This window comes from Cydia amplana, chromosome 24, assembly GCF_948474715.1.
Source record: "Cydia amplana chromosome 24, ilCydAmpl1.1, whole genome shotgun sequence".
NCBI lineage: Eukaryota > Metazoa > Arthropoda > Insecta > Lepidoptera > Tortricidae > Cydia > Cydia amplana.
Window position 1 is genome coordinate 6,423,796 of NC_086092.1, and position 24,056 is coordinate 6,447,851.

At 36.6% G+C, this 24,056-nt stretch overlaps 1 protein-coding gene across 1 annotated transcript in view; it reads right to left on the bottom strand.

The window, feature by feature from the left end:
- LOC134659245 (ITG-like peptide) overlaps positions 1-24,056 on the bottom strand; it is a 46,614-nt gene that overhangs the window by 21,244 nt on the left and 1,314 nt on the right. The window contains exons 2-3 of the mRNA XM_063514889.1: positions 16,271-16,418; positions 11,998-12,139 (exon numbers count right to left, since the gene is read on the bottom strand). Coding sequence (XP_063370959.1) covers positions 11,998-12,139; positions 16,271-16,418 — 290 coding nt within the window. The remainder of the gene's footprint in view (positions 1-11,997; positions 12,140-16,270; positions 16,419-24,056) is intronic.

Here is a 24,056-nt window from a genome sequence, read left to right on the forward strand (position 1 = left end):
TAACATAAAAGTGTGTTGTATTATATTTATACACATTTTTTATTCATTATAAAATGTACGATTACAGGAAATATGTAATAACAAGTGCGTATTATTTTCAGATATCAATATGAGGAAAATAATAACCACGCTCTTAATTGCGTCGTTATTTATCAATTTAAATATGGCCATGGTCATAAATCACCAAGCGCACGATAAAATAAATATACCCTTTATCATTCAGAAGAAGAATCCAGATATATTTGAAACTGATATCGCTGACGATTTTCCAACAGATCTTAACATAAAAGAATCAGAACATGTTAATAAAGTAGCAAACAATATTCTTAACGAAGACGAAAAAGAAAAAGGGAATGTTCAAGAAAATCTAAAAATTAACAAGAAGAGCGAAAAAGTCGACATTCCTGAATATGTTGATGACAACAGTGAAGGTTCTACTATTACTTTAGACAACTATAGCAAGATTGCTCTGAATGCCGAAAAAACCATACCCCTGCGAAACAAGAGAGGTACTTTTGGAGACTTACCTGAGAAAGGCTGTCCAAATGGAAGGGAACTTGTAAAGTTTAGTAATAATATGCTCTGTTTGACACACGCCGCTGCGGAGGCATACCGTTATCACCGTGTTTGATTACTACTTAATAAAGATGTATCGAAAATATTGTTATATTTATTTTACAAACTTTTATTTAACCTTTTGTGTAGTATGTTAGTGTGGATGTGTGTGTGTTTATTTGTGTGATTAACACAGATATTTGTTCCTGAGTCTTGGGTGTTTTCTATGTATTTATGTATTTGTATATTATATACTAGCTGTTGCCCGCGACTTCGTACGCGTGGATTTGTATATTGGCGGTTATATATTCTACATTAGCTTCCTTAGAACATTATACAGCAAAATATAGCAGTAGGGACGGTTAATCATTTGTTAATGTATAATAACAACGCACGAGATTTGTCTTTCACAACCTGGCTACGAAGTTTCAAGCACCTAACTGAATAAAATTGTTTTCGATATAATCCCTCTCAACCCCCTTAGAAGATTTTCAAGCCCACTATTTAAGAAAACCTACTACTTTCCTAACTACCTATTTACGAAGTTTGAAGTTCCTAGCTTTAAATAAAATTTGAACCCTATACAAACTTTCAACACCTTTTTACCCTTTTAGGATAGGATGAATTTTTGAAAACGCTGAAATGACTTTTTTTGTATTCTAATAATATGCCATTATACAAACATTCAAGTCCCGCAATTAAAAAAATGTTTGAGCTCCATACAAACTTCCAACCCCTTTTTCACCACCTTAAGGGATGAATTTTGTAAAACGCTGAAATCAGTTTTCTTCTCTTTTAATGTAATACCTTTTTACGAAGTTACAAATTCCTAGCATAAAATAAAATTTGAACCCTATACAAACTTTCAACCCCTTTTTAACCCTTCTAAGGGATGAATTTTTTAAAACGCTGAAATTACTTTTCTTGTGTTCTAATTATATACCTTTATACAAAGATTCAAGTCCCGCACTCATAAAAATATTTGATCTACATACAATCTTTCAACCCCTTTTTCACCATCTCGGGAGATGAATTTTTAAAAACGCTGAAATTAGTTTTCTTGTTTTTTAATATAATACCTTTTTGCAAAGTTTCAAGTTCCTAGCTTAAAATAAAATTTGCACCTCAAGTGAAACTTTCATCCCCTGTTTAACCCCCTTAGGGGTTGAATTTCCAAAAACTTCGCAATTACTTTTTTGTAATCGGCTATTATGCCTTTCCTAGAAGTTTCAAAGCATTTGTAATGGATTCTAACTTTCAACCCCTTTTTAACCCTGTTGGGGGATGAATTTTCAAAAACGCTGAAATTACTTTTCCTTTGTGTTTTTACTATTAGAAAATAGTATCTTCATATACAAAGTTTCAACTCCCGCGCTCTAATTTTTTTTTGATTTCCATACAAACTTTCAACCCCGTTTTCACCACCTTAGGGGATGAATTTTGAAAAAAGCTGAAATTAGTTTTTTTTGTATTTTAATAATATATCTTTTTACGAAGTTTCAAATTGCTAGCATAAAATAAAACTTGACCCCCATACAAACTTTCATCCCCTTTTTCACCCCCTTAGGGGTTGAATTTCTCAAAATCGCTTCTTATCTCTTGTACACTTTATAAATGTAACCTGGTGTGCAAATTTCAACTTTCTACCTTTTGTAGTTTCGGCTCTGCGTTGATGAATCGTCAGTCAGTCAGTCAGTCAGTCAGGACACTTGCATTTATATACAGGGTGTCCCAAGAAGTAGTGATATACTGAAGCTGGGAGGTAGAGGACCTAGAGGGCTATCTGAATCACCCCCATGTATGTTCCGCGATTTTTCGTATTTTCGGAGTTATGATTTTTTTTTAATTTTTCACCTATCGCCGAGTACGATGAGATTTTTATTTATGGTGACGTGAATTATAGCGGTAGATGCTTGAATTTTTTTGTGTGCTACGCTGATAGATAGGCCAATTCAGTATGGTAACATTTACTATCGTTAGATCTTTGAATGGAATTAAAAAAAAAATAATGCCAAGAAAGATAAAATTACCCAGGCGGCCTAGCCAAGGTGACAATTTGCTGTCGCTTCGCCATCGAATCGCTTTGTGTCTCTCTATCACTCTTCCATATTAGTGCGACAGTGACAGTTGCGTATCGTTCGCTACGGAGCGTTAGCGACTGGCATGTTGTCTACGGGGCCAGTATGTTCACAACTTCAAGGGCGCTTAGAAAAATAAAACATACTGGGTAATTTTATCTTTCTTGGCATTAATTTTTTTTTTAATTCCATTCAGAGACCTAACGATAGTAAATGTTACCATACTGAATTGGCCTATCTATCAGCTTAGCACACAAAAAAAATCAAGCGTCTACCGCAATAATTCACGTCACCATAAATAAAAATCTCATCGTACTCGGCGATAGGTGAACAATTAAAAAAAATCATAACTCCGAAAATACGAAAAATCGCGGAACATACATGGGGGTGATTCAGATAGCCCTCTAGGTCCTCTACCTCCCAGCTTCAGTATATCACTACTTCTTGGGACACCCTGTATATAGATAGATATCGTTGTCTGAGTACCCACAATTGAGCTTACTGTGGTGTGTGTGTCAATTTGTGTAAGAATGTCCTATAATATTTATTATTTATTTATTTATTATGTGTGTCAAATCTAGGAAGCGAAATTTGACCCAATTCCCGATATCTGTTGAGCTAAAATTTTGCAAACATATTTAAATCGGATGACAATCCAATATTATGATGACATGGAGCTGATCTGATGGTGGAGATAGGAGGTGGCCATGGGATTCCTGTGATAAAACAACGCATACGAATTGTGGTTTTGGGTTGTTCAGAATTGTCTCGATATTCAAAACGGCAGAAGTTTTACAGGTACCGGTGAAATATGGATAATTTTCAAATTTTTCTCTTAAGGTAAATCTCGTATGGTGCCGTACAGAAAAACAAAAATATAATATGCAGTGAAGCAAAAAAAAGTGCAAACATGTTTGTTTTGACACCCTTTTATTTAGCTTCACTGCGTAAATGATGATTCACGTTAGACAGGGCCCTGTCCGGGCCGGAGCGACCGGAGCTGACTTTTCTATGACGATCACGTGATGCTTTCCATAGAAAACGACGCTTCGGAAGCTCCGGCCCGGACACGGCCAGGTCTAACATGAGTCCTCCTTATATTCCTTTTGTATAATATGGTGCTTCAAATCTTGTAACTTAAATCGGAACCACTTCCAGGTGTCTCATTGAACTGAAATTTCGCATACTTCCGTATTTGCAATGACAATGCAATAATACATACATGGTGCTGATCTGATGATGCAGTCGGAACTCTTTGATGGGAAGACATACTTAAACACATTGAGTTTAGGCTGATTTGAAAGGTCTCGAGACATATTTGATAGACAGTACAGTCGGCAATAAAAGTGTGTATAAAAAGTTTTTTTGACGGTTACTTATTGTTTGTCAGTATATGTGGATTTCCATCAGAGAAGGGTTTTATGCTTCGTATGTATAAAAACCCTTATCTGGTGGAAAGGCACATATTTCAGTTTCAATTTCATAACAGCGGCGGAACAATTTAGAAACAACTCTATTATGAACCCTTTTCATCATTCTGTTCCAGTTTAAAATTAATTGGGATTAAGTTCTCATTAAAACGTTTCAATATTCATTAGTTGATTGAACAGAATTGTTGAATTTCCTTTGCACAATTTTAGTAAAGTTTCTTGGCCCCAGAAAATCGCGCGAATAGTTAAACATTATTGTGTCATTTTCGCTCGAATTATGCAACGCCGGAGACAAAGAGAGAGAGATAACGAAATTTCGATTTTCCATGTAAAAGTAGGCCTTCTCTCGTCCCAGAGATTGAAGAGATAGCAAGATATGGGACCAACCCCGAAATCGCCAAAAATATTTATTCTCCCATATATTTTGGCTGGCTGATGTTGATATTTTGTCCATACAAAATGCGAAATCGCGAAAAAAAGTTGACTCTCCCATGAGAGTCAACTTTTTTTCGCGATTTCGGGGATGGTTCTATAGTAAAAGTTGCGCAGTATGACCTATATATTCATTCCGTAAATTATTGCAGATGAGTTAATTAACAGCCTGTATTTCGTGAAAACCCGGTGCTATTTCGTTCTGCAATGTAAATTGTGTTTCAATTAATCAAATAGAGTGTCTAAAATTATGAATGGGCGCGGCGTCCATTAGATTATGTTTGTTTTGCGTAAACATAGCATTTAATTCATTACATTTTAGGTGACTGAACTTTTCCTGCTAGAATTTTAATACGGAAGTTGATGTTTGGTTGTTTTAATTTTTGTATTTTGTACTTTGAGACAGCGACCATTGTCAGTAGGAAAAGGCGGCATAAAAACTTATATACAGGGTGTTGCCTGTAACACGAGCAAATAATTAAAACATATACCTATTATACTCCTCAAACTATACAACTTTTGTTAAACAACTTTTAAAAATTATGAAATCTTTAGACTTCCTCTTTTTCATACAAAATAAATATTGCCTTCAATGTACGCTGACATCAGTGTGTTTGACGTTGCTTGTCACGCTTTAAACATAACAACATTTTCAGTACATTGCGTCTTAGAATAAACTTTAAAGTATAATAAAAACCAAAACATAAGTTATTTTCAAAAGTTGCTGAACAAATGTTGGGCAGTTTGAGGAGTACAGCCTACAGTTTAATTTATTGCTTCTGTTACAGGAAACACCCTGTATATTTTACGCGATTAAGTCCCGTCGTTGTGAATAATAATGAATAAATATTGATGAAATTTGGTGTTTTTTCAAACCTGAACCGTACATACATGTCGGTGGCAAACAAGTACACGACCCGTCCGGTGGTAGGCGATCACCATAGCATAATGGAGGCTTGCAACTCCAAACTGTGTGCTTCCGATGCTAAATTGACATTCATTTTCATTTTAATTCACTTGTATCTCTTTAAGTATTTTAATTTCATATTTATTCCCCTGTTAATTGACGTAATTTAATTTAATTGTAATTTCGCATTTTTCAGTCGTAATTTGGCGTCATTTAATTAATTTAATTTAATATAATCTTCGGTTTTATTTCATGTTCTATTGAATGTATTTATTAGGTAAGTTGTTGTTTGTATGGTAATTTTATCTTGTACATAGGGCCCGATTCGGATTTTGTGATAGACATCTATTAGATATCTTTTAGACATCGCCAAGATACGATAACGATATGTTTAAGATCTATCCTGTCAAATTTGACATTTCCGCGATTCTGGAGATACTCTTGAACGATTTCCACAAGATATTACTTAGAGATCTAATTCACATCTAATAGATATCTAACACGATCTATCGTAATAGTGACATTGGTTGCCCGAATTGCGCTGCAAAAGAGAACTAGTTGAAATCTAAACTATAACGTATCTAGAATGGATCTAGTACGTGTCGTCTCTTGTGAATATCTTGAAGTTCGAATACGGCAGATATTATCTTGTGAGCGTTTTGGGGAATCTGTAAGCCCGCAAGAGTTTTTCACAAATAAAATAAAATAAAACTGTCTTATTTGAACTTTTTCTTGGCACCAAGAGAAATAACGACCATTGTATGGTTTATAATACAGCAAGAAATATAAATCAAGCAGTTAAACAATATATTGCATGTCAGATATTTCTAAGAATTTAGTAGGTAAATCTATGAAGGCAATCTAGGACGTATTATTAGAGACGAATATTTGATAGAGACTGCAATAATCACTAAAAACCACATGTGAATGATAAAGTATTCGGAGTAATACTTAGTGATATTAAAATATGTCATTATATACGTAATTTACTCAATAAACCGTTTTATTTGATATGCCACATGGTATATTTAAAAGAAAAATAAAATTTTCTTTGTATCGCCGACTTTATGACGTCACAGTCACTACCTCGGGGACCATTTTCGCGCTTGTCATCTCATATATTTGTGTTCAGGACACCATACCGAATGCACTGATATGAGTACCAAGTATATTATATACCCATAACCGAGATGCCTTGTGCGAAAATCGATTTCTAGAAGTCTTTTAGACAAAGTACCAATTATTTTGGTACAGTGACAGTCTTTACTAGTTACTGGTCCCTGTTCTGAACTCATTTAAATAAAAACGTGTGCAGGCGTACTTTCATTTGCATATTTCGCAGAATGTGTATTTTTACGTCATTTGTAGGAATCATCTAAAATGACGTCATTCTGAATCATGTTTATTAAAGGCTTATTATTAACCGGACAACTAAAATATTAAACAGGAACTTTCATTGGGCATATAATAATATAATTTGGCTGTGCATTAATATTTTAGCGCGAAAAAATATATTTTAGCCTCAAATATAAGCATCATATTATTAAAAAAAAACCGGCCAAGTGCGAGTCGGACACGCACACGGAGGGTTCCGCACCATCAACAAAAAATAGAGCAAAACAAGCAAAAAAACGGTCACCCATCCAAGTACTGACCCCGCCCGACGTTGCTCAACTTCGGTCAAAAATCACGTTTGTTGTATGGGAGCCCCACTTAAATCTTTATTTTATTCTGTTTTTAGTATTTGTTGTTATAGCGGCAACAGAAATACATCATCTGTGAAAATTTCAACTGTCTAGCTATCACAGTTCGTGAGATACACCCTGGTGACAGACGGACGGACGGACGGACGGACGGACGGACGGACGGACAGCGGAGTCTTAGTAATAGGGTCCCGTTTTTACCCTTTGGGTACGGAACCCTAAAAACTGGCAGCAAAATCAAGCCACCTAAAAAAAATATAGGGAACTTAAAGTGATAGGTTGGCATCTAAAATAATAAATTAGCAACTAATATTGTAAAGCGATCATAAAATGTAGTTGTCATCTAGTTGTTCACACCTAAGTAATCAACTAATCATAACTGAGCATATCGTTTCAGCTAGCTAGTATTTTTACACAAAACCCCTCAAATTAATTTACCAATACGCAATGGTCAGTATACTTATACTTATAGTCGACTAACCATGAAACGCCTAATGGCCATTATACCAGTAGATGTTTAAATTTTTAATTACTAATATCAATAGTTACCACTGTGTTCTGCTAGAGTCAACAGATAGGTGCGACGACGAGCGAAGCGAGGAGGAGCGTGTTAGGTTGACCGTGTAATGACCAAACAAAATATTTTAAAAGAACTTCATTTTTTAATGAATAGATAGCCATTTTCTTTTTAAAATGTGTTTCATAAATGGTCTCCAATATATTAATTCAGTTGCCAAATAAAATACTTGGTACCTGCCTAAAAATAATCAAAAGCTGTAACGGCATTAAAATACAACTCATATTGATATATTTTAAGGCTCCGTTTTTGTTGCCAAACTATTAATTTTAGTAGCCATTTTTTTAAACTGCCCAAATTCGATTAATTAGTTGACCGGTTAAGTACGTGCCTTTATTAAATAAGTAACCTGTAACAAGAGTTTAGTAAATGAAAATGAAAAAAATACAATGAGCTCAAGAATGTCCAGATTTGAAAGAATCAATGTTTATTTTAAAAAACCGGCCATGTGCGAGTCGGAATCGCATCCAAAGGTTCCGTAGGTATATAAGTCCGACTCACGCTTGACTGCACATTTCTAATAAATTTTCCTGTCACCTATAGGTAGGTAACGAACTACTTATTTTGTGTATTTTTTTTTAATTTTAGACTTAGTAGTTTCGGAGATAAAGGGGGAGGGAATGGTCGGACAGACTGGTACGAGTGATCCTATAAGGGTTCCGTTTTTTCCTTTTGAGGTACGGAACCCTAAAAACGCGTAAAAACAGCCTGTATAGAGCGAACACCCATTTTTTTTCCAACATTCCTGATTCGTTGGAGATTGTAGCCTTATTGAAATATGAATAAGTTATTTACTTTTCGTAAGAAAACTGAGAGAAAATGTAATAAAAACAATGTGTAACATGTGCTTCGTAATTTCGGCTTTTTAGGGTGGAATCACATCTGTCAGCATCGAGCCGCATTTTATATATGAGAAATTGCTCGTTAGTATGAAGATGCGTACGCATGCTTTCAGCTTTCCGATGCGTACGCATCTTCATAAAAAATCCAACCTTAAGGGTAGGAAAATAGGGAATGATTGATTTATCACTCACCGATTGAAACTAAAAATGGAAAAATAAAAACTTTTTACAAAAAAAATAAAACCGACTTCAAAAAGGATGAAATAAAATATTATACTTTTTGAAGTCTATGCGTTACCAACTGATATGTTTGAAGTCGGTGCCAAACCAAGTAGTAACAATACCAGTCAAAAATAATCAGCTTTATGGCTATAAATCCCATTTTCGACTCGTATTGTTACTACTTGGCTTGGCACCGACTTCAAACATATCAGTTGGTAACGCATAGATTTCAAAAAGGATAATATTTTATTTCATCCTTTTTAAGTCGGTTTTTTTTTAAGTTTTTTATTACAGCGCAATACAAAATATTCCATTCACGTACTTATTCGAATAAAAACAAGTACTTTCTCTAAAACAGTAGCATTTTAGGCATTTGAATAAAATTAAAGTGGGTAATATAGCTACATATTAAATTTTTACATTTATTATTGAAGTTTCAAGCCTTATTACCGCTATTTTTAATAAATTATAAATTACTGAACAGATTCGTCCGTCCATTTCAGCTAAAGTCCAGAGGAGCTACCGGGAAAACCGAATTTCGCAAATTGCGGCGATCTTTCTCTTTTACTCCAATGAAGGCGTAATAGAGTGACAGAGAAAAATGCCCGCAATTTGCGAAATTCGGTTTTCGCGGTAGCCCCTTAGTGGGATAACTGAACGGCTACCATCAGTTTAACAGATTGACTCGTACTGGCATATTAGTGCGAGTGAGATGTATAGAAAGTTACGCAGACTTTAGCTAATATGTCAGTTTGACACTGCTAAGGCAGTCGTGGTAGGCTACTGGGGACAGAACATTCATCATTTTAGCCTTCAGTCACCTGACCATAAACCTCTCTTCGTGTACGCCACTTGTCCCGGTCCTGGGCGCCTACCGCGAACCACGTTCGACGTGTTGCCTCTCTGTCGCACTTGTAAATTCGTACGTAAGTGTGACAGGGAGGTAACACGTCGCGGTAGGCCCTCTGGGCTAGTCTCATCCAAAAGTGCCCCGCGATTTTTCGAACGTCGTCCACCCAACGAGCCGTCGGGCGCCCTCCCTAGGCGCTTCTTTCATCCGAAAGCGGCCGGAATATTACATAAAGGAATGTAGCTAACAGCAGTACATATTACCAGCATTACCAGTTTGAGGGTAAATTTTTCAAGTAGCTGGATTGAAAACAAGATTGTGTAAAGTTACCTCTCTGTACTCTATCATTCCTCTTGACTGTCAATTCTCTATTTCCCAAAATACGCAATAGAAATCAAACGTGTAATGCCTGAAACAAAATGTTTCCTAGCTTTTGAAAAGCGACGGTAAGCAACATTATTTTATTTCCTGATTGCGAAAAATAAATAAGAAACATAACGTTAACACGCAAAGTAATATACAGAGTGCTAAAAGCTTTTACAGCCTCTGTGTTATGCAGATTCGTCCGAAAATCGTCGCGCGCGTACCAACTCGATTAACTTTATGGGAGCAGCGGGGGCATTGAATTATGGAGACCCGATTATGGAACAGTCTGGTGGCCCGATTATGAAACGTTGGATGCGGTGACCCAATTATTGGGTGTCTGTTCTGACCGTATTAAGAAAAGACACACAGAAAATGAAAATGAAAAAATGTTTATTCGGTTTAAGAATTACTTATACAGTTGTGAGTGTTGGCGCCTCTTTTAAGTAAAGATGACAGTCCATTTCCAACCGCAGCTGCATTACTGTTCATTTTACTATGGAAATTGACAGTAACGGCGACGCGTTCAGTACCAGTAGTGCAGCTGCGGTCAGAAATGGAATGTTACCCTTACAAATACCTGTGTTTGGAGGCACCGCTCTTCCTTAGTTGGTAATTGAACTAGTGCCACATACATGTTATACACTATTATACAGGATGTTTGGTACATCGTTTGCCACATTAAAATGGCAAATAGGTGGAATAATTTGCTATCTACTCATGCCTAAAAAAAATTGGCACGTTTTATTTCAGCTCTACGCCAGTTTTTCGTAAATTTCAAATTACCTATTACGTGCGCAGTAGTGAGAAAAACCGTGGGCATTTTTTTGCTAGGCATGAGAAGATACCAAAAGACTCAACCTATCTGCTGTTTTAATTTAGCAAATAATGTACCAAACGCCCTGTAGAATATTTTTTTCATGGAGCTCTACAACATTATTAATTTTAATATAAGGTCATACGCATATAACGTTGTATATTATTATACGAGTATGGGGATGGCGAGACTCTGCTCTCTGTGGCTGCGGTCAAGAAGCTCAGACTATAGAACACATCATTCGGCGTTGCCCTCTACACTCTTTCTCAGGCTCCCCGGAAGATCTGTTTAAGTTAACATCCGACGCAATCTCGTGGATCGGGTCCCTGAATGTGGACTTATAATCATAGTTATGTAGCTATTTAATGTAAAAATGTTTATGTATATACGCCATACGATTAAATAAATAAATAAAAATACGAGTATTTTTAGATTACACCAATGGTCCTGTTAACCGGATATTTTTGTTTTCGTGCACCGGGTCCTTCCCAACCAGATTTAAGTCCTTGTGTACTTTGTACCAATGGTCATCCAAGATGATGATGATGTAAGTATTTTTCATCTTATAACAATGGCCCCTTCAACCGGATGTAAGTTTATTTCTTTCTCTTTGATTTGGATGTAAATATTTTTCACCTTAAATTCAAACCGGATGCAAGTAGTTTCCATTGTGTAACGTCGATGTCGAATAAAATATTTTTATTTATCACCAACGGTCCTTCGAACCGGATTAAAGTAATTTTAAAGAGTCTTACCTGTCTCGAGACACTCGGCGTTGGTGGAATACGGCGCGCTGTAGTAGCGCTTCAGGCCTCGTAGGCCTCTAGAGACTGTATCTAAGCCATACCTGTCTCGAGGCACATGAGGCCTCGGCAGCACTCGCCGTTGGTCGAGCACGGCGCGCTGTAGCAGTGCGCTGGCTCGACCATCCAGGGCCTCGTAGGCCTATAGATACTATATCTAAGCCATACCTGTCTCGAGGCACATGAGGCCTCGGCAGCACTCGCCGTTGGTCGAGCACGGCGCGCTGTACGAGTAGCAGTGCGCTGGCTCGACCATCCAGGGCCTCGTGGCCTATAGAGACTGTATCTAAACCATACCTGTCTCGAGGCACATTAGGCCTCGGCAGCACTCGCCGTGGGTCGAGCACGGCACGCTGTAGCAGTGCGCCGGCTCGGCCCTTCGGGGCCTCGTAGGCCTCTAGAGATGTCTAAGCCATACCTGTCTCGAGGCACATGAGGCCTCGGCAGCACTCGCCGTTGGTCGAGCACGGCGCGCTGTAGCAGTGAGCAGGCTCGTCCAGCACGTCGTCAATGCGGTTGCCCTCCAGGGCCTCGGCGTAGGCCTCCTCTGGGGGTACGTCCTGGTGACACAAAAAAAATAGGTTTTATTGTGAACTTTAAGGTCTATTTCATTATTAATGTAGAATTTCACGTTTAAATTAAAAAATTATTTTTAAATAAATCGTCGGCTGAGAATACTATTGTGCCATATCCATTTTTGACCAAATTTGTTTTCTAATGATTTCTAAAATAGCAAAAATATATGCTATAATAGACACTAATCGGTTTTTGAAAAAATATTTTTCAAAAATGTTGTGGCATATCCGCTGTTAACAGAAAATGATCACAAAAGTGTGACATATCCAAAACTTTTGTGTCATGTCATACACTGTACGTTTAACATTTACTCACAAGTTTAGAATAGAGTGAATAGAGAGTTACTGTCATGGTAAATTATGTAGTCCGAGTACATTTACTGCCATTTTCTGACAAAAGATTAAAACTGTTAGAACGCCATTTGATTTGATTTGTTAAATATTGAAATTAACGCCATCTACCCGAGTGTAGGCAAAAGTTGGCAGTGAATTTACTGACTGTGGCTACATACTTAATTTACTTTCACAATCCGCCTCTATCTAAAAGTCTTTTTGATACTAGTAAGGATAGGTACCTAGTACCTACTATTGATATTTATAAGACTATGAATTCCTAGTCCATAATTTGATTCACACCTACATAATATTATTTCGTATTCAGAGTCAACGTTGACTAGCATACTTAGGCCCACTTGCACCATCCCACTAACCCGAGGTTAAGCGGTTAAACCGTTAAGTTAGTGTCAAATATGACGTTATCTATGAAAAGGGACCTTATTGTCGATGGCGCTTACGCCATTATTAACGATGCTCCGATATAAATACAACGCCGCGCAACGCTGTGCGGCGTAAGCGCCATCGACAATAAGGCCCCAAATTGTCCTGGTAACCATGGTAACTCCAGGTTTAACCAGTTAACCCCGGGTTAATGGAATGGTGCAAGAGGGCTTTAAAGTGTTTCAATCACGTCAGTTTAAAATCACGTCACGTTGTCAAAATATAAATTGAAAACGTTAGCAAACATTCCCTCGTAAATTACATTTGCTGGACCCTTCCATCCGATTTAAGATACAATTCGAAAGGGTTCAGGGGTCCAATGGAATCTACTTTAAGGTACCTGGGTAAACGGTCACTCTATACCGCAATGATGGATCAAATTTCGTCAGATTTTGATACATATAAACTATGTCTGAGATATGGGTAGAATTTTTAAGGTGAACAAATGTTTCTTAAGGCACAGAATAAATAATAGTACTAAGTACAGAAGACTCACTCACTAACAAAACGCGTCTGTTACGATCAGCACAGATATGGCCGCTAGGTGGCGACAGCGCCACGCGCGGCTTATAGCTTTCCCCAAAATTGGGGCCGAACGGATGTACTTTTAGCTACCTGTAGCAAAGCGACGAAATCGCGGAGTGAGCCACGAATGCTTAAGGCAGGCGCAGTCGCTACGTCGCTACAAGTGCCTACAAGTACATGCGGCTCACACCAATTTTGGTGTCTATCCATAGTAGTTGCCGCGCACCGCTACGAACGGACACCTGCACGCGCTTGCGCCTCCTAGCGGTCATATCTGTCGTAAATAGACGCGTTTTGTTAGAGTGAATCTTCTGTACTTAGTACTATTATTTATTCTGTGCTTCAGGGTCCTACACATGTGATAGCATGGTTAACGCGCGGAATGCGTATGACGCATTGGTGCTTAAGTACAATATGCCACTTTTCACGTTTAAAAAAAAACAAAAACTGGATCGACAAAAAAAATCTAATCATAGAATCTGGTCACAAACCTTAACAAGAATCGTTTGAGAATTGCGACCTGTAGAGGAGAACGTCCGGACATTGCCCGAGTCAAAACGGAGACCTTCGCTGACGCTTCGGTCAATTAGTTTAAGTCCTGAAATTCAGGTACCTTCTTATAGTTCTTATTACGTGGTAGACCTAAAATCCTCAATTCAAGCCTTATTGCCACCTCAAAATTCTGGAAGGAAATAATACAGAATGATGACGTCATAGAGGGTAGTCATATTTCCCTTATAATATCTTGTAAAAATCACCTTTACCTGTGCCTTTACCAACCTCCTGAGATACGTGGTAGACCTAAAATCCTCAGTCAAGCCTAACAGCCATTGAAAAAATTCAGAAAGATGGCGTCATATTTCCGTTATAATATCTTGTTATTCCCTATAAAAAGATAAACTCGTATAAATTTAGACCAACGCACCCTAAAATTAAATTATGAACAAACTTACTAATAACGAAAAACACAAAACAATTTTAGAATAACCGGTCTAGGGCTAAAAATATTCCGCCATCAATATCTTGGCTATAATAGCTCGGGTTATTTTCCCTTTCGAAAGGTCAGTTAGGGGGTCGAATGATAATTGATTTTATGTAACCTTTGCCCTTTTCATAGATACGGGTATCGGGTATTACGGGATGTTATTTAATCTTAGCCATGATCAGTTATTAATAGTGGAAGAACAGAGTTTAAGAAATATCCGCGCCTTCAATTTGAGTAATGTACCACTAGTCATTCGAGTCTCATTTTGTGATTTCCCTCACGGGACAGGCTTTGCCTAGTGTGGGGGTTAGACGTGAACGCTCGTCACGCTATCGACTGAAATTTACACTAAGGCACAGAATAAGTAATAGTACCTACTACTTACCGTACATCAGAAAGGACACTTCCTACAAAACCGAAGTTTGACAGCGATTTAGGGATTTCAGGGACGAATCATGCTATCCCTCAATCGAATGTATGGCACTAATACCCCTTTTGGCTATTTAGGGTTGTCAAAATTCAAGTCATCATCTTATCTGTGGTCGTGCACGCAAAGGGACGTCAAGTGGTGCCAACCTTAGTAATTGCTCGGAGTAATGCTGAGCCGAATGGAGCCGAGTTTGCCCGAAAGGAGGAGTGTCTCCCCACTGACTAGGGGTTCTGTAGAAGAAGATAGCCGGCCATACCAGGCGTGGCTCACTCCGCGATTTCGTCGCTTTGCTACAGGTAGCTAAAAGTACATCCGTTCCGCCCCAATTTTGGGGAAAGCCATAAGCCAGATGCGTTTTGTTAGAGAGTGAGTATTCTGTACCTAGTACTATTATTTATTCTGTGGCCATACTAAGGATTTTTTCCCAAGCTGAAACGGAGACCTTCGCTCCGGTCAAAATACTTATCTTCTGTTAGTACTTCAACCCTCCCTAACTAATACACGAGGCACTTCATTACAGCCAGATTCACTACGCATCTTTACCTCCCTAGGGAAATGACCCGTATAAGGACCCTTGCAGGTTTAATGTACACAAGGAATATTTGAGTACACTTAACGCTGAAGAGACCTTGACATTACTGAGAAATTCCTTTTCATTTCTCTTCTAAATTGCTGTTCTAAAAGGTGTGCAGAAAATGATACGTTTCTGCACTAGAGCATTTTACGTTCCAAGTAGGTACTACTTTATTAATTTTTTAACGATAAGCAATTGAAATTTGGGTTTAAATGGATTTGTTATACAATTTCCATTCTGATATTTAACTCCCCATTCCATAAATAACGATGCTTTTGCCTACCTTTTCTTGCCTTTAATTCTCGTTTGAAAGTCTAGCTTACTCTCTTAAATCAAAGCAAGTTAAAGCTTCGTCACTTTTTTGCCCGTGTCACGGTAGGTATTATTGTGTCATATATTTTTATTCAAAAATTAATTACTGTAAAGAGACACAAATTGTTCATAATTTTTTACTAACATGACAGGTAATTTCAGGAGATCCTAACCTGTATTTTTTAATAGAAATAAACAATTTTTCATTTTCTTTTTAGGGTTCCGTACCCAAACGGTAAAAAACGGGACCCTATTACTAAGACTCCGCTGTCCGTCCGTCCGTCCGTCCGTCTGTGCCCAGGCTGTATCTCATGAACCGCTATAGCTAGACAGTTGAAATTTTCACAAATGATGTTGCCGCTATAACAACAAATACTAAAAATAAAATAACATAATTATTTAAGGGGGGCTCCCATACAACAAACACGATTTTTTTGCTCAATTTTTTGTTGATGGTGCGGAACCCTCCGTGCGCGAGTCCGACTCGCACTTGGCCGGTTTTTTTTTACTTACCTGGCCATAGGCGTAGTGGCGGTACGGCCCGCGCCCGTACCCCAAGTTAGCCAACATGTCAGAGCTGAAGCGGTTGAAGAGTCCACCCCAGCAGTGCACCGTGGCTAGCCCGCACACGATTAGGAACGCGCTCAGAGGCATCGCGGTACTGCGGACAAGACAGAAAAAATATAAGAATAAGAATTTATTGAGAAAACCTTTAATAATAGACAGACAGTATAAAGGATGACTCACGTTAGACCGGGCCGTGTCCGGGCCGGAGCTTCCGCCGCTTACTGTTCATGGCAATAACAGTTGACTGCTTGCTTTTCATAAAAAACGAAGCGCCGGAAGCTCCGGCCCGACACGGCCCGGTCTAACTTGAGTCATCCTTAAAGGTGACGAATGACGTTTTTATTCAGACTGCACCAAGCATTACTGCATTATTGCAATGCGACATTACTGCGGAAAATGTCAAAATCGATGCTGCTGTTCTTTATAAAGTACTTTAATTTACAAGCATTTTAAATTAAATTAAATTAAATTAAAAAGCTTTTATTTCGGACAAGATATCCATATCACAATTACAAACAAACAATGAGGGTACACACAAAGATTTTAGAAACGTACCGTAAAATGGGGTGAGTAGGGGCCAAACTGACATTCAAACCTCGATAACATTTTATTTTTACATATGCAAACTGAATGGTGTATATATAATAATAAGTGTTCCGGATGTAGTTCCATTTTATAACTTTGACGATAAACAGGAAATCACACCTCACCCCGTAGTCCCTCGTAATTAGGATGAGATGGGATTTCATACAAAGGTGATTTTGGAAGATTGTTGGATTGATTTTTTTTTATTATGAGTATTATACTATAGCTCCATTTTAAATTGGAATAGGTACATTATTTTTGTACCAGTAGCCTTAAAATCCCATCTCACCCTCCTTTCATCCCTTCTCTCCCCATTCATAACCCAACTCTCCCCGCGAACCCTACTCACTCCAATTTACGGTATACTTATTTGTAAATTTTGTAACGAAACACATGATACATAATCCTAAATGTATTAAGGACAGCGACACGCATGTTGTAACTGGAAGCAGATGGTATAATTCAAAATTCATTATTCATAACTATGCCATCCAATCTAATACGTAATCTCCGTAAGCCTCGAAACATGACCCTATACCAAGATTCCCGTTAAGCGTTATGGCTGTAATTTGTGACACAGATGAACTTGTAAGCCGGGATATTGTCGGTGACGCCATCTTGGTTAAATATAGAAGTATAAGGACACAAAATTCTACAAGAATTCAATTCAATGTTTTATTCATAAAATATATATATTTTACACGTCAAATTTGTAAGAAACAACAAAATTCCTTTAGTTTGTAAGTTGTTTAACAAGCACTCATTGCAAGGGCATATTATAGAGTTAAGGAATATATCACAGATTATACAGTGTGGAAAGATAAGTCGGGCCCTGGAGGGAAACTACCTTAAATCCTTAAGCTGGCTCATTTTACTTAATGGAGACATTCCTTTATTTTTAAAAAGAAACAAAACTGCATTCAAAGTATTTTTCTTTTTTCTTCAATTTGGCTTGTCTAAAAAAATCTTGAGTACTAAATATTATTACATTTTATGGATTTTTTGTACGACAGACGAGTTTAAGACCTAATGTTTCTTGGAGAAATGTTATCATTAACAATAACTGTATCGACTAGTAGAATAAAATTGCGAGTTTTTATTTTTTTGGAATTTTTAGTCGGTTCGAGTCCCGGGCGAGACAAGCGAGTTTTAGAAAATCTTTGAATGCAGTTTTGTTTCTTTTTAAAAATAAAGGAATGTCTCCTTTAAGTAAAATGAGCCAGGTTAAGGATTTAAGATAGTTTCCCTCCAGGGCCCGACTTATCTTTCCACACTGTATAAATTCAGTCCCCATTTTCCTCTCTGTATATTATCATAATAGTTAGAAAAGAATTTTACGCAAAAAATTCCATGTAAAATCAACCACAACTATGCCCCTTCGTTATTTCTCCCAATTTTTAATTCTTATGAGTTAGAAACTTAAACTTTTTTTATGAATATGTTTTTGGCTCCCGATATTTATAATAAACAAAAAATCTAAAAAAATCAAACGAAGGAGCATAGCTATGGTTAATTTGCAGTAAATTGTGTAAAAATATTTTCTTTTCGGTATCTAGAGAGGAAAATGGGGACTACTACGTTTGTATGGAGAAGCGTTCTCTTTCGTCTTAAAGTCCGACCAGTGAGTCGTGTCACAAAATAAAACGCGGGAATTTTAATAAAAACCGCACCTGACAATAAAATTACTATGAAATAAAATGACAGCTTGAAACTGACAGCTTATTTAATAGGAAAAAAAAGTTGCCATATAAAGAATTTTAAAAAATAGCTAACATACACGACTCACTGGTCGGACTCTAAAGTTTTCTAAGTCGTAAAATCTCCCAAGCTTTGAAACATCTGAAATAATCCGAGAAGCCTTTATAAAGGACAATAAAGTCCACTTGTTCCCGTTCGTTAAGCGGCTTAATTGCGCGATTCTATTTTTGTACTTTGTAAAGGACATTTTTTGAAGAAGTTTTGTAGGTGTTAGATAATTTAATAAAACACTTTTTAAGACATATTTTCGTGCGAACCCTTTAAAGATTTGATTGAAATCTGCCCTTAAAATAATAGTCTATTTTCCGTGTAAATTTTTTAATGGGATTTTCATTTAATTAACGTTTAAAAATACACTACGTAGAGTTTCGGATCTTCGCCTGCGCTACCTATTTTCGCCTAGTTTGACATAAGTTGCCATTAACAAAATGTTTCTAATGTAAGCCTTACGTAAAACTACTAAATACAAAGTATTTTTTACGGGAGTCAACATTCTTCGAACAATCTGAGGCTAACTTCACACAGTTGACCTTTAGTGAGGTTTTTTCGTGACACCGACCACACGTTTTTTTGAACCAGTGTTTTAACTTCAGTTTTAAACGGACCCGGAAATGATAAACTTTTTACATGATTATATCCTATAAATATTTCTTTTTCATATGAAACTATTATTTAATGGCTAGCTTACGTTTAGAAGTCACAATTGGATAAAACATTGGTGAGGGTACTTTGCGCCCATCTTGTTGCCAAATTTCGCCTTTTTGCCACATTTATTGGTGGATGACATTACTTGTTTCCAAATTTAAATATTTTCTTATGTTTGGTTATTTAGTTTATGCTATAGGTATGCAAATGTTTATTCTACTCTTACCGATGTTGAGTAGGTACCAAATAGGTATTTTTATATCTCACTTTGTGTAAATAAGGTTGATTTGATGTCAATTACGATAATAACAACAGTTTTGCAACAATTATACAATTTTGTTAAAAATAATTATTTTTTTAAACTTATAAACCATTACTCCCCTTTATTTGGCATGTTGGTTAGTTTTTGGCAGCCCGAGCTTCATTATAGAAAATGTATGAAAACAACTTCAGACTGTTACCAATAAACTTCGCCTACTACCCCGTTTTTTTAAATATGCCTAGTCTGGTGTAGTTAAGGTTCATAGTATATTAGCACATTCCAAGGAGATACGACTTAACATGTGTAAGTCACAGAAAAATAAGTATTAGCGGCAAGGCATGCCATAGGCGAAGATTGGGAAAAGTACCCAAACATCGCCTATTGCCTTTGGGGGCATTTATTACCAACTTAACCAATGAAATTCTTAGTTTTAGTGGTGTATACTGATAGTTGGGAGTACTAAAAACATTTTTTTGTCTTAACGGATTAAAATGCTTTCAAATTTGAGAGATTTTTTAGGAAATGTGTCAAGATCCAGGCGAAGATACGCAACTCGACGTATATAAAGATCAATCTTCCGTCTTAGCCTCCTCTGAATTAAAAAAATGTAGTGTACAAACGTCTTAGAATATGCTTTACTAGCGACCCGCTCCGGCTTCGCACGGGTAGTTCAACGAATTTACACAAAACCTTTATTTATTTATTTAAACTTTATTGCACAAAATACAAATAAAATTTACAAATGGCGGACTTAATGCCTAAAGGCATTCTCTACCAGTCAACCATAGGGCTAAACAGAGATGTAATAAAAATGGTGTGAGAAGAAAAGTAAGAGAATTTAATTAGGAACTATTGCAAACAACTGAAAAACATAATAAACTACATATACAATACACAGATAGAAATAATAAAATATATACAATGAATATACTACTACATAATTCTCACATATACATCACTTTACAAATTATACACGAAAACCTTCCTCAAGAATCACTCTATTAATAGGTGAAAACCGCATGAAAATCCGTACAGTAGTTTTTGAGTTTGTCGCGAACATACAGACAGACAGACGCGGCAGGGGACTTTGTTTTATAATATATATATTGATGTATTGATGCTGTTTTTCTTGGTAGGTATTCTCATAGACTAGGAATCCTCTAGACGGAGTTGAGAGCAATTATTTCATGAAACCGATTTGCCAAAAATACGGGGGTGCGGGGGGACGAGGTGAGCGAATCCCGTGCCGTGATTGGTCCGTTCAAAGACACGGACCAATCACGGCACGGGATTCTGACACTTTGACTCGAAGATGGAGTAAAACTACCGTATATAGTGGCAGAGGGGCTAGCGTTACTATGCTCAGTCTAGAGGATGTCTTGTCTGTGGGTATTCTGTAATAAGTACTCGCCAGACCAGCGAGCGTGAAACTGAAACTCTCTTAATTTCACCCAATTACCTCGCTTAACGAAGAGGAATGTCAAAGGATATTGTTAGCAAGTATATGATAACAATGTATAAGGTAATACGGAAAATATGACTTTGTCTTGTACACTATGAGAGATTTGTAAGTAAATATAAATAAAATATCGGGGAGACCGAGCTTTGCTTGGAAAACATATAAAAACTCAAAGATGCGCGTTTTCCCAGAGATAAGACATAGCCTATGCCAATTACAATTGCTTGCGAATAAATCATATTTATGACCGGTTCTACCGCAAATTTATTTTGTTAAGTACCTTTATTTACTGACGTTCCGACACAGGTTTCACTGAGCGTAGTCGCGGCTAATGTCAAAACAGAGATTTTGTGTAACTACCAGACGAAAAGTCTAAATAAATTCACGGTAGACCCGGTTATAAATATGATTTAATATGTGTTAGAAACGCGAAAGTTTTAACATTACATACTTTACTAGCGACCCAGGCTCCACACGGGTTAACAAATTATACAAAAACCTTTCTCTTGAATCACTCTATCTATTAAAACCGCATCAAAATCCGTTGCGTAGTTTTAAAGATCTAAGCATACATAGGGACAGACAGCGGGAAGCGACTTTGTTTTATACTATGTAGTGATAATAAAGTTAAATATAAAGAACAAATGAGCAATTATTAAGAAACCACTTGAGACAACTGTATAACTGTTCTGGGAGCGATTTACCTTCTAAAAGAACAATTTAAAAAGTAGAATAAAAGTTTAATTCAACGTTTTGCATAATTGCTCCATTAAATATTTTTATGGCATTCTTTAACTACGTTGGGAATGCAAGAAAGTAATTAGAATTTTCATGGAATCTTCATTAAATTATATTTCACTTTAAATGTAATTTTAATTTTAGGTTACTTTTTATTGTAAGTTTGTTATTAGTTATGTTTATGGTTTTAATAAATAAAATAAATTATAAGATAATCATAGGACAAAAGAAAACATTAAAACTAACTAAATAAATTAAAACTAATCTAACATTAATATAAAACTACGTTAAATTATTGAATAATAACAGTTTTCGTGTTTAAATTTCTGGAAAATACTAGGAAAAATTAAAATATAATATCTATATCCTCCTAAAACCCATTTAAAAAGAAATACCATTCGAAATATATAGACAAGGAAATACCTATGATTTATATTGTTTTGAAATCGACCGAACTAAAGATATAAAACTCTGTGCCAATCAATGTTTTTTATATTGAAGTATTTAGTAGTATGGGTAGGGCCGATATTATATAATCCGTGGCATGACGGGGATATAGTGAATGATAAATCAAAATATCGAGTTTACATTCCCTAGATAATTTACATTACAGGCTTACATAGTTTGAAATTTACAATACATATTGACTCGTTTTTACTGCGCTTGAGTGTAGAAACAGCGTCAGAATTTATCGCGGCCAAACGTTGATCGAGACAGCCTAACACCCCCTAGGGACCATGCTAGGGACCGAGATCTAATCTACTTGATGAAACGTCTAGGATTTGCCTTTTTCTGCCATTTTTAGTTTTACTGTACCGCTTGAAAAGTGGGGAAAATATTATCGTGTCAACGTTACGTAAAAGAAAGTACCTACAGGATAAAAAGCGCCGACCAAATGCGAGTCAGATTTGGACCAGTACCCTTAGTGTAAATGTCATTCGACAGCGTGACGTGCGTTCCAAGTTTGATGTCCTAATTATAGTTCGTCTAACCAATTTGTCAGTAAATAAGAAAAAAAAACTATACTCATCCTTTTCTTTTGGTTTCTAGTACTACTGTAAAACAAAGAGTATGATTCTCTCTGTATATGTTTGAAATGAGACAGTCCTTTGACAAACTATAGTTTTTTTTTGTTGTTAACGAGCCACTCGTATAGTCAAATAATTTAATTTTCAACCCATTTTGTAAGTATGTCACAGTGACAATGGTATGAGGTCTCTAGCGACTCTCATATTGATTGCCATTGTGACAATAAGGTACGAAGTGAGTCTTTAATAGTAAGTTTCATACTATATAAATTTCCATGCAAGTTTAAATAGTTTGAAATGATACGGTACGTTATTCAGATAGTTTAAGAAACTTTCCGTAAGTTCTCCCTTGGGCCAGCGATCTAATCTAGTACATAAATGTGACGTTATCTATATAAAGGGACCTTATTGTCGATGGCGCTTACGCCATTATTAACGATGCTCCGATATAAATACAATGCCGCGCGACGCTGTGCGGCGTAAACGCCATCGACAATAAGGTCCCTTTTCATAGATAATGCCCCAAATGGAATTTAGACTTTTGTCCTTTCTGAAGGACATAAACATGTTTTTAAATCAGTTTCATACTTATTTTTTCAGAATAATATTTGAAAAGATCCCTCGGCCAAAAACTTATTACTTGAATTTGCTCTTATTTCTAAACTATAAAGGTACTAAAATTACTAACAAATATTGAGCCTGATTCTGTTTTAAGAACTTGTACGGTTTTGATCGTATTTTGATACGACCTTGAAGATCGCTCACGCTGATTGGTGCATGCGAAATGAAGTGCAAGTCGTGCGTGAGATCCGCGCCAATCACCAAGACGATCGACGGTCATAACCAGTTCAAAATTACAAGCGGTAAAATCTGAATCGGTCTGGTTAAGCTTAGAATAAATTTAAAAGTAAAAAAATACTGTCTTGGGTGCGACTTGAACTCATGACTTCTGGCCTTGGTGAGTTCAAGTCTCACCCAAGACAGTAATTTTTCCACTTAAATTTATTCTAAGCTTAAAGCATAGTTCGCAGACGTTTCTGCTTTGCAAAAATTAAAATGGGTCTCGTTATTTCGTAAATAATTCTGATACAAATATTTTATATTTTACCTTGAGGAAAAATATATATTTTTTTAATAATTTTACGTTACTTTAATCGAGTTGCGAAAGGCCATTAAAATCACGATCTAAGGAAATCCAATTATGAAACTCATTTTTGGAATTAATTAATTTTCTTTTTATTATGTTACTAAATTAAA